This window comes from Cyanistes caeruleus, chromosome 5 (assembly GCF_971803275.1).
Source record: "Cyanistes caeruleus chromosome 5, bCyaCae1.hap1.1, whole genome shotgun sequence".
NCBI classification, from domain to species: domain Eukaryota; kingdom Metazoa; phylum Chordata; class Aves; order Passeriformes; family Paridae; genus Cyanistes; species Cyanistes caeruleus.
Window position 1 is genome coordinate 58,172,022 of NC_141705.1, and position 15,887 is coordinate 58,187,908.

The 15,887-nt window shown below is 38.5% G+C and overlaps 1 protein-coding gene across 7 annotated transcripts in view; it reads left to right on the forward strand.

Annotated features, from left to right (window-relative positions):
• Positions 1-15,887, forward strand: part of ARHGAP10 (Rho GTPase activating protein 10) — a 136,456-nt gene that overhangs the window by 26,594 nt on the left and 93,975 nt on the right. For all 7 annotated transcript variants that reach the window (XR_002864339.2, XM_023926299.2, XM_086889411.1 and 4 more), the window contains exons 2-3: positions 13,618-13,713; positions 13,805-13,866. Coding sequence is in view for 6 of the 7 variants with exons in the window: in XM_023926299.2 (XP_023782067.1) it covers positions 13,618-13,713; positions 13,805-13,866 (158 nt within the window). In the remaining variant the exon portion in view is untranslated. The remainder of the gene's footprint in view (positions 1-13,617; positions 13,714-13,804; positions 13,867-15,887) is intronic.

The window sequence follows — 15,887 nt, forward strand, 5'->3', positions numbered from 1 at the left end:
CATGAGCTTTAGCTGGATCCAGGGATACTGGTTCATCATTCATGGTGGTTCTTCAGGGGAAAGAGCAGACTTTTCAAGTGTGCTAATAGGTTATCTTGCATTAAGGAGCCCAACTGTGAAATATTTGCTCTCTTAGTTTTTTTTTTGGTTTGTTTTTTGGTCTATTTTGGTTGTTGTTGTTCCTTTTGGGCTTTGCTTTTGATATAGAAAGCATGGCTGAATGTCCAGCCAGAATAACTGTTGCTGTACATCATTATGTGTGTCTCTTGTGTGCATTTAAAAGGAAGGTATTTAGATTACAGTGGCACTTGAAAAGGCAGGGGGAAATTAACTCCCTATAGCTGAGCAGGACTGAGCATGGTTGTGGTAAGACCAGAGACCAAAACCTGAGGGGACACTTTTATGTCTGGTGTTACTATTGCTGTTTTCCCAGCTACGGAACTTGTTCAAGTAGTTTTCAGGCTTTTTCTTGGATTTTAATCTTTCTGAGGGAGGAAGGGAAGAGATTACAATTATTTCAGTTCTCTAGAACAAGGTGCTTTTGACAGTACATCTCCTTTAATACTATTTTAGGTGCTAAAGTGGGATAAATACTAAATTGTAGGTAAAATCCATGCTGTCCTGTGAGCATCAGCTGAGTAATCACTGCGCTCATGGTCAGTCTGTCTTTCCCTCTCTTGCTTTCAGCTTAAGAGTTTAAATTTATGGAAATCCTGTATCTCTTTCATGTTAGTCTGAGCTGTAGATTTTCTTTTTCCCTTGAGTGTGGGAAGATGCAGACTGCTGAAGGAGCCAGATAGAAAGGTGTAATTTTGGGAGATATGTATGTTACGCTGTCTAACAACTCTGCCACTCCCATATCTGTTGTAATGTGGGGTTCAATTTTGTTACTTAGGTTACTTTCAGGGTGTTCTTCATTGCTTGAGTGACTCTTATCTCATAGTTAATTTGTATGTTTTGATAAGTATTTGTTAAAGGTTTCTGTTTTGTAGCTAGAATAAATGTAGTGTAAAACTTGTAAGAAAGTAAGGGATGTATTGCATCAGGGAAGACATGGATTTGTTTTCTTAAAGGAAAAGGTCAGAGAGAAGGGAGAGGACTAAAAAAAATTAATGAAATCCTCTCTTAACCCCCCCACCAATCATCAAGATCAGGTTCTTTTTAATTTTAGTAAGTAACTCTGGGCAATATTTCCCAGCCTTACTAAAGTATTTTTACGTGTTTTCAGGAATATATGAATAAATATCCTTCTTTTTCTCTGTGACCATTCCTGTCACCCATTAGAGCGCTTTAAAGAAAAAGGAGAAAGGGTCCAGAGTTATTCCTAGTTTATTTCAAATAAACCAAGTGTTTATTTTTCTAAAGGTCTGTGATGTCCTGAAGAAAGATTTTTAAAAACTAAACTTAAATGAGTATTTTTCCTTAACAGCCTATGGTTTTCTTTTCCCCCGCTTGGAGATCAGGAGTTTCCATGTAGCAGTTTTGTCATCTTCTCTTTCAAAAGACACAGGCCTGGTCACTTGAGAATGAGTCCTTTCTTTTGCTCCAAACCAGAGATCAGAGAGTATTTAAGCACCACCTCTTTAGTGCGATCCACACAAACCTGTGTAAATCTGGTTATTATTTTTAAGACAGTTTACAAAAGAGCCCTTTTCCCTGAAATGTCAGCCAAGTGAATTGCTTTCTTGTTGATTTGTACTCTAAATGTATAAACTTAACCACATGGCAGTCGGGTAAGTTGAATGATTATTTTAACTGCTAATATTTTCAAGTTTTTCTTTTTTATGGTAATGTGTGTTGTGGCAGAGAGTGGGACAAACAAAGGACAGCTACTTAGTCTTCCCTATCAGTCTGATAAAATCTAGACCTAGTCAAGCAATTATACCCTGCAGTTGTCATGATAATTCACACGTGATGCTTTGTTCAAATTTTTGTTTTGTTTGATGTTTGTTATTAGTTAAATACTTCAATTTCTTCCATCATCTCAAGTGTTTTCTGCTTGCTTCCAATCTTGATCTATGAATAAATAATCAAAAATAAAGGGCATGTGCATTTCAAGTTCTGTGAGCACACAGGACAGTTTGTACCAGTGAGTGCTGAAGCTGAGCTATAAAGCCAGTCCAGCTGGAGTACAGAATGCAGCATGGTTTGTCCTCACAGAACAGTTCACTGTAGGTGTACATTTCCCTTCCCTGGATTGTACAGAGGCAGTGCACTCACTGCTGAAAGCTGAAGCTTTTCGTTCAGATTGTTGTGTAATTTATCGTTCTGTACTTGTGTATATAATTAGGTATATTTATCATTCCCCATATTTGGAATTTGGGGTTCTTCTGTGAGTATAGTACGTTTAAGAGTGTGCCCAGGTTTGGGGATAGGCAGCCTGGCCTGGGTCAGCAAGCGTGGCCAGCAGGAGCAGGGCAGTACAGTCCCCCTGTACTTGGCACTGGTGGGGCTGCACCCCAAATCCTGTGTTCATTTTGGGGCCCCTTCTGACAAGAAGGGCACTGAGGGGCTGGAGCGTGTCCAGAGAAGGAGCTGTTGAAGGGTCTGGAGCACAGGTCTGATGGAGAGCAGCTGAGGGAGCTGGGGGTTTAGCCTGGAGAGATGAAGGCTCAGGGGAGACCTTATCCCTTTTTGTAACTCCCTGGAAGGAGGCTGTAGCCAGGTAGGGATTGGCCTTTTCTCCCAAGGAACAAACAACAGGGCAAGAGGAAATTGCTGCAGGGTTGAACCAGGCGAGGGCTAGGTTTGTATTAGGGGAAAATTCTTCACTGAAAGTGTTTATCAAGCCTTGGAACAGGCTGCCCAGGGAAGTGGTGAAGTCACCATCCCTGGAGGTATTTAAGTGGAAGTGTTAGGCTTTGGCTGGACTCAATCTTCAAGGGTCTTTTGCAACCGAAATGATTCCATGACTCTGTAACATAGATTGTCACAGTCCAAGCAGCTTCTCATTCCAGCTCTTAGCCTGGCAAAGTGTTTTGAGGATTTTTTTCCTTCATTTTGTCATGTTCTAGAGAAGGGAACCCACGTCTAGAGTAAATTGACAACATTTGTTGGCAGCCATGGGTTGCTTTAGTCTCTGTTCTGGTTTTGTCTGCGTCTCACTTGTTCTGATGTGCAGTTACAGCTTCAAGTGTGTTGAGTGTGTCAGGGCTATGAAGACAAGGTTGTGGATCCTTAGGCTGATGATAAGCAGGGACAGTATTTGAATATGAACTGCTGTTTACAGGATCCAGAGCAGAAAGACAAAGGAGAAATCAATTGTTTTATAAACAAATTATCCCAAGCTTAGTAATGCCTCAACTCCAGAAATGGCAATAGAAACACTTTAGAAAACATCTATTTGGAAATCCTGGCTTGCTCCTTTTCCCTCAGATTCCACCAATGAAACTCAAACATGACTGAACCAAGTCCTGAACTTCTGTATTCCTACTCTGCAGTAAGTCTTCCACTGCAGGAGATACACACAGGAGTTTCTAAGGGAGGTTGTGAATTCTTTCATGGTATTGCTTATCGTGGGCAAGAAACTGCTTTATCTGCTCTCTCATGAGTATGTTGTATAGCAAAAGGCACAGTATGTAGTAATGCAGCTGGAACAGTTCAGTGAGGGGAAAAATCAAAAAGTTATTTAGGCTTGTGCTTTCACTCAAACTTTACATGTTTTTTCTTACTTAGAAACAAAACCAGCTTGACTTTTCCCCAAAAAACATTATAGTATATTTAAACTAATTCTTGAGTCAAAGCGTGAAGGATATAAATAATATAAAAATATTTTCACTGTATTATTATATACTGTGTTCTATTTGTTTGAAAAAAGAATTGAATATGGAATTGCATTAGAAGACGAAAACATTTTTTCCTTTCTACTTTCTTTTTCTACTGCAAGACGTTTCTTTTGTGTCTTGCACTTCTCATGAGGATATGGTGGTTGCTCTTGACTATCTTTAATTGCTTTTGCTCAGTTATTTTGTTTTTTGATCATTTTGTCATCTTTGATTCAAGAAGTGAGTGCCACTAGGTTTGGAAACTCATTTTTGGATAAATGTGCTGAAACCCAAAGCAGTGAGGCTTTCACGAAAGTTTTTTCCCAGTCAGTCAGTCAGTGAGTTTTACTGTGTGTCACTTTTGAAATGCACTTTATTAACTTACATTTGATTCATTGGCCTCTTGTAAAATTTCTAATCTGAAACTGTCAGAAGGATTACAGGATTTCTTTGCACACAGAGTCCAATTCTTGCACAACTGTCCAGACCGAAGATAAGTGAAGTTTCTCCTTTGGCATGTACCACACTACATGACTGACTATTTAAATCAGTATTTCCTGCTAAGCTCTCTTAGCAGTTATTGGTGGCAGAAGTAATAATTTTATTCTTTTGCCCAGACAAATAAATTACAATAATTGGAGAAGCTGGCAGGTGAAATGATACTGGAACATCTGGGCTTTCTGTAGCAATAACCTTTTAAAAAGAACAACAGTGAGAGCAGGAAAAGGGGAGTATAAAACTCATCCTTTAAAATCAAGTTTCTTATATTTTGATGCTTTCTGCAATTTTTGTTTATTTAAAGGAATCTTGTATTCACAATAAAGTTCTTTAAATATTCTGTGGTGCTCATGTAAGGCTTTGGTCTGAACTAATTAGAAGCTTAATTTTTAATATGTTTTATTCAGAAATAAGCTCATATGAGAGCTGTCAGAAGTTTTTTTTGACACACAACTTCTGTGTCACTTTGCACTTAAAGTCCCTATTTGACAGTTTTGGAAAGGTGTGAAATAATTATTTTTTTTTTCTTTTTAATTTGGGTATCTATTTAAGTTACCCATTGCTGTGCTGTCTGCTGCTTTTTCTGGAAGCTATATGTGACAGAAGTACTGGCTGTCCCCTTCACTACAGTTGCTGCCAGCTGTTTTTTCTGTCAAAACTTGGATTCATTTCACTTCTGTGCCAAGCTGCAGCTTATTCTTGAATTCTTCCAACTTTGGGAGCCTGTTGTAGTCATTCTGTCCTTCTTGATGCTGAAGATTCATCTTTTAATAAATAAGTAAATAAATTGCCCAAGGATTGAGCACTTGGTCGTTATGTGTTGAATTATAGATCTCTGCTGCTCATTTACCTGATTTCTTATTGTATTTTCTTCTCTCCTCTCCCACTTGAATCCTGTTGCACTTGGGAAAATAAAGCTGTGCTGTTTCAAGTCTTTGCCTACTGGGAGAATTTTGTTTAATGTTCATGACTCATGAGCAGAAGAATTGGTGAAAATCTAACTTTATTTTCTGAGCCTTGTATGGGCTTTCTGATGATGAAGTATTTGGTAGCCATTTCATGTAACACCCTAATTATAGGTGTGCACTTGGATGCGTGTTAGGGCACGATTTCTTGTGGAGAAATCACAGTATTGTGCAAGTTTGATCTCCTTCTGGGTTTTTCCTCTAAATATACAAATATTTAGGTAGTAATTCCATACAAGTGGCGAAGTTTTGAGGTATCTGCCATTTTAGAGGGAGAAAACATTGTGAATGCTATTTTTCCCTGCAAAGTTATTTAATGTTTAATGTTGACATTTCTGCAAAAAAAGGTCTTGCTGGAAATATTTCTTGGATGTGAACTCTGAGATGTTCTTCCCAGTGGCAGCAGATGTCGCATGTGAAGACCTACAAGCGGGTGTCTTTGTTGTGACCTTCCCATCCCAGGCTGAGCTGAGCTTCCCCTCCAGCTTTCCCAACCCAATGAATTTTCAGTCACATGTGTGCTTTCTGTGACAAGAGACTTCAAGTACTGAAATCAGTCCTGTCTCTTGGAAGGGGGAATCTCCTTAACTTGGTGGTGGGTCAGGACCTCTGCTGGGTTGATGCCACAACTTGCCGTGACTGCCATGAGCAAATTTTGCCGACTGAAGAAAGTAGATGTGTTCTGTCAGATGTTTGGATTTAGAAAAGTGCTTTGAATATAGCAGTTATTTCATTTAAGATGAGTTGTGTGTGGTTAATCCTTCATTGCCCATTTTCACAGTGAAGATTTGATTATGTGGGGTTGCCTCCAGACCACAAACCTCCACAAGCAGGCTACAATGGCAGAAATTGGGTTCTGACCAATAGTGAATTGTTATTTTTCTTTTGCAATCAAAACAGTATTTCAACACCATATTTTCTTTTTTTATGTAAACATTGTAGTTGTCTGGGAACTCAGTCTGGGAATGAAAGCAATGCTCCAGAATTTAAACATTCAGAATGCTGATGTTGAATAAGTATCTGTAGAATAAAAACATTTTTTTTCCTTTAGGTACTTAATTTATTTCACAGTTTCCCAGCTGAGAATATTTTCAGTTAATTAGCACAATTTTTCATCCTTAAGCAGTATGGTCTTCTGATTTACTTGCTATTGAACAGCAGTAGTGCATGAAGGCATTCAAATCTGTGGTGTTTGACAAGAATTTTAATTGAAGAATAAGCCTTCTGGAAATCTATGATTTAGTGATCAGAGTTGTCTTATAAATGCTATCAGTTTTAAATTTCCATTTCAAAATTTGTTGTTAGTGGTGTAATCTCACCTTCTGAATTCATGCATCTTCACATTAATAATAGTACTACTTGAAGAGTAGTAGATATTGTAGGAAGTTTTACCAGGGGCTAAAATGTGTGCCAGCATTGCTTCTGGGTTGATGAGGGGGTTTTTTTGGGAACCAATTATAGAACAGTGGTGTCCCTCTTGCTGCCATTTGGTGCAGTATGGCAACGGGAAACCTTTGCAGCAAATCCTGAGCTGCTGGTTTTTATCTTTGGGAACCATGTGAATTTGGTGCAATGCCCTCATAGTTTTCTTCATTACAAATTTGTTTTTCCATATTCTTTGCTTTCTTATTTGTTTCGCTGTGTTTTGTTGTAAGAGGTACAGAGTTTGTAGGGATCAAGATGGTTCTGATTCCTTTGAAGGCATTATCTTTGTGGTGCTCCACAGGAACTTCTCTCAGATTTGCAAGACCCTTCGGCTGAGACTTTGGGATACAGGTCTGATCTCAAGGTGGTTGCAGGTATGTTTCTTCACCACTGAAGCAGTGAATTTACCTGCAGGATTGTAGGACCAGGAATGGAGCTTCTCTTTTGTTTTCATAATGTAATTTATGCTGTGTTCCTGAAAAGCAAAACCAAAACGTGTAGTCACCATCTGAGTTAGCAGAGGGGTGGGGTCACTTTTTCATAAGAGCTGATGGAGATGCTTTAGAAAAACCTTAATCACTGCTGAGATACTAAATGTGCTTTTTTGCCTAATGCCTGTGATGCAAAGAGGAAAATGCCCTTGGCAGGGTGGAGTAGGGCTGCTGGCATATTTCAACTAAAAAGGCAAATAACCAGAGCCCAAGAAGGTGTGGTGCAGCCGAAGGACAGTACCAGCAGGATTTGGCACTTTTCCCACACTCTCATAAGATGCTACTTTATTTCATTTATGGTAATTAACATGTTGATTACATGTTTCTTGATGTGGAGGATTATGGTGTTTGTACCCTTGTAATTGCAGGGGTAGAAAGAGGAGAAATGAGTCAAGTGTGTTTTCACTGATAAAAGTTGTAGAACTAGAGAAGGTAGATAAATTGATACATGTTTTGTGTTATTGTGTTGCGTACTTTCTATAGGAGAAAACAATGGTTGGAGGTTGTGGCATTTAAACAATTTTGCATATTTATGAAAAAAATGAACTGACTCTGCTGACAGCTGAAAGATTTCTTAACGTGTCTGTTCTGATTGGTATGGGGAATAATGGTGTTTAGAGCATGGGATTATGCATTTTGGAAGAAGGAAAATCATAAAATATTGCTGATTTAACCTATGAAGTAGAATTCTTGCAAGAATTGCGTTTTCTCTTTTAAGAAGTGGGAATGTTAGAATGTGTCTTTTGTGCTATTCCATGTGACTTTTTTAGACTAAATATCCTGGTTTTACTTGTCCCAAAATTATACAACAATTAATGACCCCAGCATGCAGTCAAGCTGGTAATAGGGAACGTCCAACACTGTGGAATAAACATTTGGGACCAGTAGGTTCCTAACAGAGGCACTGTTTGGAAGACTGGTATTCATTACCCCAATATTAGTTGTTCTCTTTTTGTTAGATTGAACACAAAATGTTTTTGTTTTTTTTGCTTCTGGGTTGTCATTAGTGGGGAGAGCCATGACAAAATCTGGACTTTAGTATAGTAGAAGAATGATATTGGTTCTTACCTATGTCAAGTTAAGAAGGAAAATTCTATTAGTGATTAAGATTGCTAAAATTCTTATTGATCTCATGTTTTTACATATAAATTACCTTAGAGTTTTATTTTTCATTTTACTCCTGCAATTTCCTTTTTTCTGTTTGATGCAAAATGTTTGGTTGTGTGTGGCTTTTTTCTTTTCAGCTTGCAAAAAACTTTTGTTAAAATTAGAAAGACTTTTCCCAAAAATTTCCTTCTACCATCCCTCTTTTTTGTTGTATTTTGAAAATTTAAACTCTCATTTACGTGTCTGGAAAAATTTCTGAGGGTTTTTCCAAAATAATGAAATAATTTGTAACTTTGGTGCACTTAATGTGGAGTTGCCTCAGACCTGAGCATATGAATGAGGAGGGTGTGAAGCTGTCCACAGCTGGAGTGGAGCCTTTGGGCCAGCAGGAACAGGATGCTAGCTGGATTAAACTGAAATGGTGAGAGGCTGAGTTTTTCCTTATTTGTTTTAAAGGTCTGGGATGGACCAAATGCACTGTATTATGCAGGGAAGGTGGGGGAAGTCGGACCACTTGACAAATCAGTAATGATTTGCTTTATAATCTTCATAGCCAAAATTGCTAAGCTTTCAGAAACTTGTGAGCTGCCATGGATAATGTGACATGATTAAAATGAGACTCCAGAAACCTCTTAGACTTTGAGCTTGATTTCTGTTCAGGTTTTGGATAGGAATAAGTAACTGTGCTTTAGCCTCATACATTCAATATATTTGTCAGATAAAAATGAAGAATAAGAAGTTTATTTGTTTTTAGGGAGTTGGAATGTGTTACTGCTCTTAGGACTGGCCTGCATCTGCTAAGTTACTAAATTAATCCTGTTTATCCACCTTGCTACGGTAGTGACTAAATCCTGTTCATGTTCTCAGTGTCATGGATTATATTAGATTCATTGTTCACCTTGTGAAAGGGGCCACAGAGAAGGAACACAGAGTTGCTTTTAAAGTGTTGAGATGGTGCATTTTTTGTATAAAACATTATATGAGTCTGTGCTGCAGCTCTTGGACAAGCTATTTTAAGTGCTCTGTTCCTCTGAAGCTGCTTTGTTGGCTCTTGTAGGAGATTGATGCCTGGGAAGAAGAGGGGAGAGGCCACCTCTGGCTCATCTTGTTCTTGCCTGTTTCACGATGGTGTTTGGCTTGCCTGATCTTGGCCCACTGCAAAGAAAATACCTTGAGAAGTCTAATATTAGTCCTGAAACTAGCTTGAAGATGAGTTTGGTAGTTAAATCTAAGTGTTTGTTAACCTTTTAGCTTTTTGGGGAGGATGTTGTTCAATGAAGCCAGAGCAGTTTTAATCCATGTTAAATAAAGCTTCTAGAAATCTGTCATTCCTGGAGCATATCTGTTAAAGATCAGTAAACTTGAAGTTAGGAAATAGGAATGGTGATGTAATTCTTTCAAGTTAGTTGCAGAAATGCATATATTGTTGTAGAAAAACATTACCACTTATACAAATGGGTGGAATTCTTCTGCCTCCCAAAAGAGATCTAGAATAGCCTTAGAAAGCAATATTGTCTGGCTGTGTCCAAGACTTCTGGTTTGTGTGGCTAGCACTGAGATTAGTACTGATCTTAAAGGGAATCATTGGATTCTGGTGCTGTTAAGTGAGGCTTGGCCACCACCCAGCAACTAATGGTGTCATGTTGGCTCAGCTTGACCCAGATAAGGAACAAAAGTATTTTCTTTCAAATCCAAATGGAAAAAATATTGAGATTTGTGTTTGGGGTACTGACAGCGCATCTGGCACTGGACAAACTCACAGGAGCACTTGTTACCAAGGTGTTTCAGAGCAAAGTGAGGAGGCAGGCAGCTGCTCCTGTCTCTCTTGCTGTATTTTTAAATAGTTCCATCCAAACATGAAAGTAGTACAGTGTACCGATGTGAGCAATGCCAAAGAAAAAAGTTAAAAGCCCTGGTGTCCTTGGGACCCTCCCTTCTCTTCTTGGAAATCTGTCTTCAGCCTTTTGGTCAAAACATTTAGCAGATGCTTAGTTTCTTTTTGTGTTTTAGAAGGTGAGTCTTTGAAATTACTTTGGCTTATGGGTTTGCTAGGATTCCACTGTATTCAGCAGTGTTAGTGTTTGGTTGATATTTAAAGCAGTCTTTGATCTTGAATGCCTTGTTTCTCCCTTTCAATGATAGCAGCAGCCTGTAACAAGCAGCAACCCTATTGCTGCTTCCTTTAACTTCCTTTACCTTTCAGTTTGGTGTTACTTTGTAAAAGGGAATAAAATAGTTACTCTTCAGTAGGGCACAGCATTATTCACATAGCCAGCGTAACTGGTCGTTCTGTTTGATACATAATTGTACTCAAGTGCTGTTTTATTCTAGTGTTAGTAGCTGGAATGCATTCGGGTTTGCAGTCTACTATATAACAATGTTCTGGTCTTGCAGGCTCTCATGCTGGTGTGGAACAATGCTGGGATGTATCTGTCAGTGCCAGACAAATACTTTTGCTCTAGTAAAGGTCTTCTGACACATCGTGGAAGAAAGCCAAGTTACATTTATGAAATTTCTAATTTAAGCAACAATGCTCAGCATTTAAATTGTAGCACAGTGGTCAGAGACTATAGTACTTATGATGATATCAGCATCTAGTGCGTTTTTATAAATGTTTGTTGTTGGGTGAACTTCTCCCTATGTACTAGAGGACATTTGGAATTTATCATAGCAGTCTCATGTTGCTTGCCCCACAGTGGAAGGTTTGACTGCAGTTGTTCTCAGGTATCTTACTCTGGCTGTGTTTTGTCAGGTGGCAGGAAAATCCACCACAAGGCTGTGTTATCTTTTCTTGTTTCCAGCCACCATCTTTGTAATTTTTCCTGTGCCTCAACAAAAATGAAATCAGTATTCTCACTCTCACCTGAGAAAGTTTTCCTCCATTGCTACTTGATACTTGGTTTTGATTTTTCTCCAGTGACGTCTTACCTTTGTTGAAAGTGCCAAGTTCTTAAAATCCAGAAAATCTCTTCCTGTTTTCTTCCAGATAATGGTTCAATAGTCAGGTATCTGCAGCTTTTCTTGACCCATTGTGTTGTTATTCTGTGATCCAAATCTACAACTCCCTCCACTCACTGATGGTTTCCAAAATTTTCTGTAAAGGTTCTTAAATGTTTCAGAAATTATTTGTGGAAAGATGTTGCAAAAATTTAATGTGTCTTCATGGTTTTAATGAGGAACTCTACAAATATAGCTTTCATGTTAAAAGGTTACTGCTTCTTCTGACAGCATACTCAGTCCTCAGATCAGTCATTTCTGATCCCTGAGCAGATTCAGTAATGAGAAATGCATAAATGTGGGTTTCTGATCCAGTGAGAAACAGAGTGTTTTAATTCAGCTCATTCTCAAGCTGACTGAAGATGTTGGACTTTGCACTGAAAGAGTCTGGGTGTGGCCCTAGGTTTTGTTTGCTGTCACTGTCACAAGAGATGTGGCAATTTGACAGCACTCTAGAAAGGCTCATAAGCTCACAAATATTGTACCTGCACAGTCCCTGAAGGGAGATGGGGCTGTTGTGTGCCTGTGGTGCTGCATGAATCTCTTAGTGTGTACCTTGCTCAGCATTATTTGAATGCTTCATGTCTACAAGTAGAAAAAAACATAATAAACTATTCCTTCCTCTAGTGTGGGGCTAGCTCTCATGTGACAGGGCTTTGGGAGGGGATTATCGGATTCAAGAAAATTTAATAAGTTGGGGAGTGTGTGTGTTGTTGGAATCATTCTCCCATAAATAAACTCTCTTCAGCCTTGCACTGTGACCTGGCTCACAAATAAGTGTAACATTAGATGGTTAAGAACCTTGTTTTTCCATTTCCATTTTCCATGTTTAAGCCTTTCACAGCCAGCAGAACTTGTTTCTTTCGCTGTCTGCTTTATGAACAGCTGTTCAGCCCACAAGGCATTTGAATTAAAACGCCCGTGTTTCCTTTCACATGGGAGTTACATTTCTCCTTCCTTCAGCCTTCTTATCCTTGTTATTTCAACCCTGTGCAGCATCCTGCTACATCATGTGTTGGAGGGCACATGCACAGGTTTAGGAGGGAACAGCTCTGTTACACAATGGGCGAGGAGAGAACTAATGAGAAATGGGTGAAAAGAAAAAGCTTTTTTTTTAATTTTAGACTGTGATTTGCTGTTTGTAGAGTATTTGACTTAGCCTTTTCAGTTATTTTCTTATATTATGACATGTGATAAAATACATGATGTGTTGGGTGCAGGACTGGTTATACAACTGAGTGACTTTTTTGTTCGTTGTTGGTAAAAAAAAGCCAACAAACCAAAAGAAAACCCCAAAACAAATAACCTCCCTCCTAAAACTGGAACAAGAAAGCCCAAGCAGATAATCTTTTAGTGCTTGTTAATATTAAAGAGCAAAGTGCTTAGGTGGCCTGTTAGAGTTCTTCTTAGCCCTTTGGAACTGCATGTGATAAGAAAAGGATTATAGATTAACTAAACACTTTAAGTTGTCCTTAACTTTGGCTAACAACAAAAATGTGAGTAAAACCTTCACTAATGGGTAGAGGTATACTAGGACATGCATCCTTTTTTATCCTACTGAACAACTGAGTCCTTCTACTACTTGACATTCCCAACCTACACATGTCAGCACAACAGAAAAGTGTGTGTACACTGTTTATTTACAACTTTATGAAGTAAAGGTTTATCATGATGATGTTGTGACTGACTATGGAGTCTGACTACTTCCTGAGGAATGTAAGAGTGCAGCCTCTGATCTCAAATTGTCAAATGTTAGTGGGTAAAATTTGGGTTGCTGAAAATGTTTTATGGCTATCACAAAACACTTATTATATAAAATTAGTTTTAATGCTGTGCATTTAAGTTAGCTTTTGGCAGAGTTTAACTCCATGGGATTTTTAGTTCAAGTGCAGCAATTCTTTTGTATTTCGTTTATGTATATTTATGCATAAAGGTTTCACTAGCAGAGCTATCTTTGTATAGTATCTACAAAATTCCAAGATGTGTATTTGTGCTGATGAATATACGAGTGAATTTAGGTTAGCAGAGCAAGACAACTGGTACAACTTAGTGTCGTGCCCTTAACTTCTGTAATTAAAGATCTGTTTTCTGTAATTACAGATCTTTTTTTAAACTGAGGTGAACTGTAAGCATAGATGTAATACTATACACATGATTGCATGTACTTTCTACTGTATAGCTTTGCATAAAGAAACCTGTGTGACAGATTCCTTATCAGAAGAGGGTTAGGCAACACTGGATATCCTGTAATGTCCTTAGGCAGACCTGTGTTCAGAGTTTCTTGAAAAACTTGGTTACTCTATGGATAGAGAGATCTTATGGCCTACTTAAAATAACTGCTTACCCTTCAACCTGTGCTTTTTCTTGCAGACCTCTCAGCAGCCCAGAGAAAATTTGCCCATTCTCTCAGAGACTTTAAATTTGAATTCATTGGTGATGCAGAGACTGATGATGAAAGATACATAGGTAGGTAAGAAGTGACTATGAGTGGCTATATTTTGTCAATGCCATCCTGCAACATGATTAAACTTTTTTTTTTTATTGTTTTGTGTTACAGATGCATCACTTCATGAGTTTTCAAACTTTTTAAAAAATCTTGAAGAACAAAGAGAAATTTTGGTGAGTTGAAATAAATTATTTAAAAAGCTGTGCACATTAGGTGAAGTTGCTTTTATTGCTTTGTTAACCACCAAGGTGTTGATATCACTGGCTTAACAGTGCTTAACAGTCTCATTGTGCAGCTTCTGGTTCTGTAGTCTGGAGTACAGACAACAACTAGTTCTCATTAAAGCAGAAATCTGTATGGTAAGGATGAATAAATATGAGTAGGTTTGAAATAGTCATGCCCGGATTAATGGGGTGAATGGGAAAACCGCTGTAAGTTTGTTTACCATTTCCAGTAAAATGCAAAATGAAGGAGTTAATAGTGCTGTGGCAGGGGGGACACTCAAGTTTTGGCAATTGACCAATTTTGGATCCAGGATCTCTGTAGCTCTGGTTTCAGTGATTATGTGGATCTGGGATGCAATCTGTTGTATTTATGAAGTAGCAGACATAGAAACCTTTACCTTTATTTGAGCTTTGTGGTGAGAGGTTGGAACTGCAGACAGCTGCTCTGTTGTGTGAAAGTTCTCTGTCTTGGTTCTGTTGTCTGTGATTGCTTGGGGTGTACTTAGTGAAATATGGCTCACATTGGCTGCAGACAGAGCAGGGGCTGAGAGCTCTGCAAAACACCTTGCTAACTTTTCCAGAAAATGGGGGGTTTCTTTCTGGTTCTTCCCAGCAGCTGCATGCCCAGCTTTTGTTTCAGAGCAAGGATTCATAGAGCAGCTGCTGTGTACCCAGTTTCCTTCTGAGTTAGGCTAGACTCTCCATCTGGGAAATATGCTTAGATCTGACTTGATAGCAACTGCATTTCTCGGTATTTGTCATGTGATTATATCTTTGCCTTCCTGGAAATCAGTGATCCCTTGGCATCACTGAGAGGAAGCTGAGACTAATCTGCTGTCATCCCTGTTTCTTTCTGCCAGAAGCTGTGCCTGCAGTGCAGAAATATATAGATAAGTGATAAAAGAACTTGTGAACAATTCTTTTTTCCATGTTTCTCTCTCCAGTCCTGATCCCAGTAATAGTCATGGTTCCTTGTAAGTGTTATATTCTGTTCTCTTACACTCTTCTCATCTGGAACTACATTCAGGTCTGCATTAGGTTCAGTGTGGTTCTTCACACTTTCCTAAAAACTGTTGTTGCATAGTAGAGACAATTTTTCAATGTTTTGAGTCGTTTTGCCAAATTATAGGGATTGCCTCAAGTACGTTTCAATATTTCTCTTGTTTTTCACAATTCTGCAGTGTAGTCTACTCTGCTTTTTCCTGCCATCCAAAACTGTATTTTATTTTAATGAATTTTACAAATCTAGTTAGTGAAAATCTTCATGAAGTTTTATAATAAAAAATGCTTAATGAACTGCCACATTATTTTGATATCAGGCTTTTGAGGGATGACTTAAGAATTACACAGCACATTTCAGTGACTCTGTCAGTAACTCTTCAGCAGGGATAGATCACCACCACAGCAGGCTGTGCAGAATCCAGTGCTGTCTGTCTGGAAAATACTTCCATTGTTCACACTGAATGCCATGAAACTGTATTAACTTACTTTTTTGGTGTGGTGCCCACGCTTACACAGAAGGTGCTATCATATTGAAAGCTAACTAGTGTCAGTTTCTTGATAGGAAAAGGATGAAATGCAGTTTTTGTTAGAACTGTGGCTGATGAAAAACAAGGAGTATAAATTGTAATGGGGAAAATATTTACTACCAAATAGAAGCAGCATATATTCTCTGAGTTACCAGATATTAGGCCTTTTTATTGGATCTGTAGTTTGGCAAATGTTATGTATCATTTCTGGAGCGAGCATATGTAACAATGGCCATAAGTCTCTGAGAAAATGATTGTGTGGTGACTGGAAAAGATAATTTCCAGCATCTGCTCCTCTGACTTTTTTTTTTTTATTATTTTTTTTATTTCTTAGTGGATGTTTTAACAGTGGCATGAGCTCTGGAGATACTCCCATAGAGAGTATTAGGGCATGCTGCATTCACAGATGTTTGGAATAAGGTCAGGGATCCAAAGACTTTC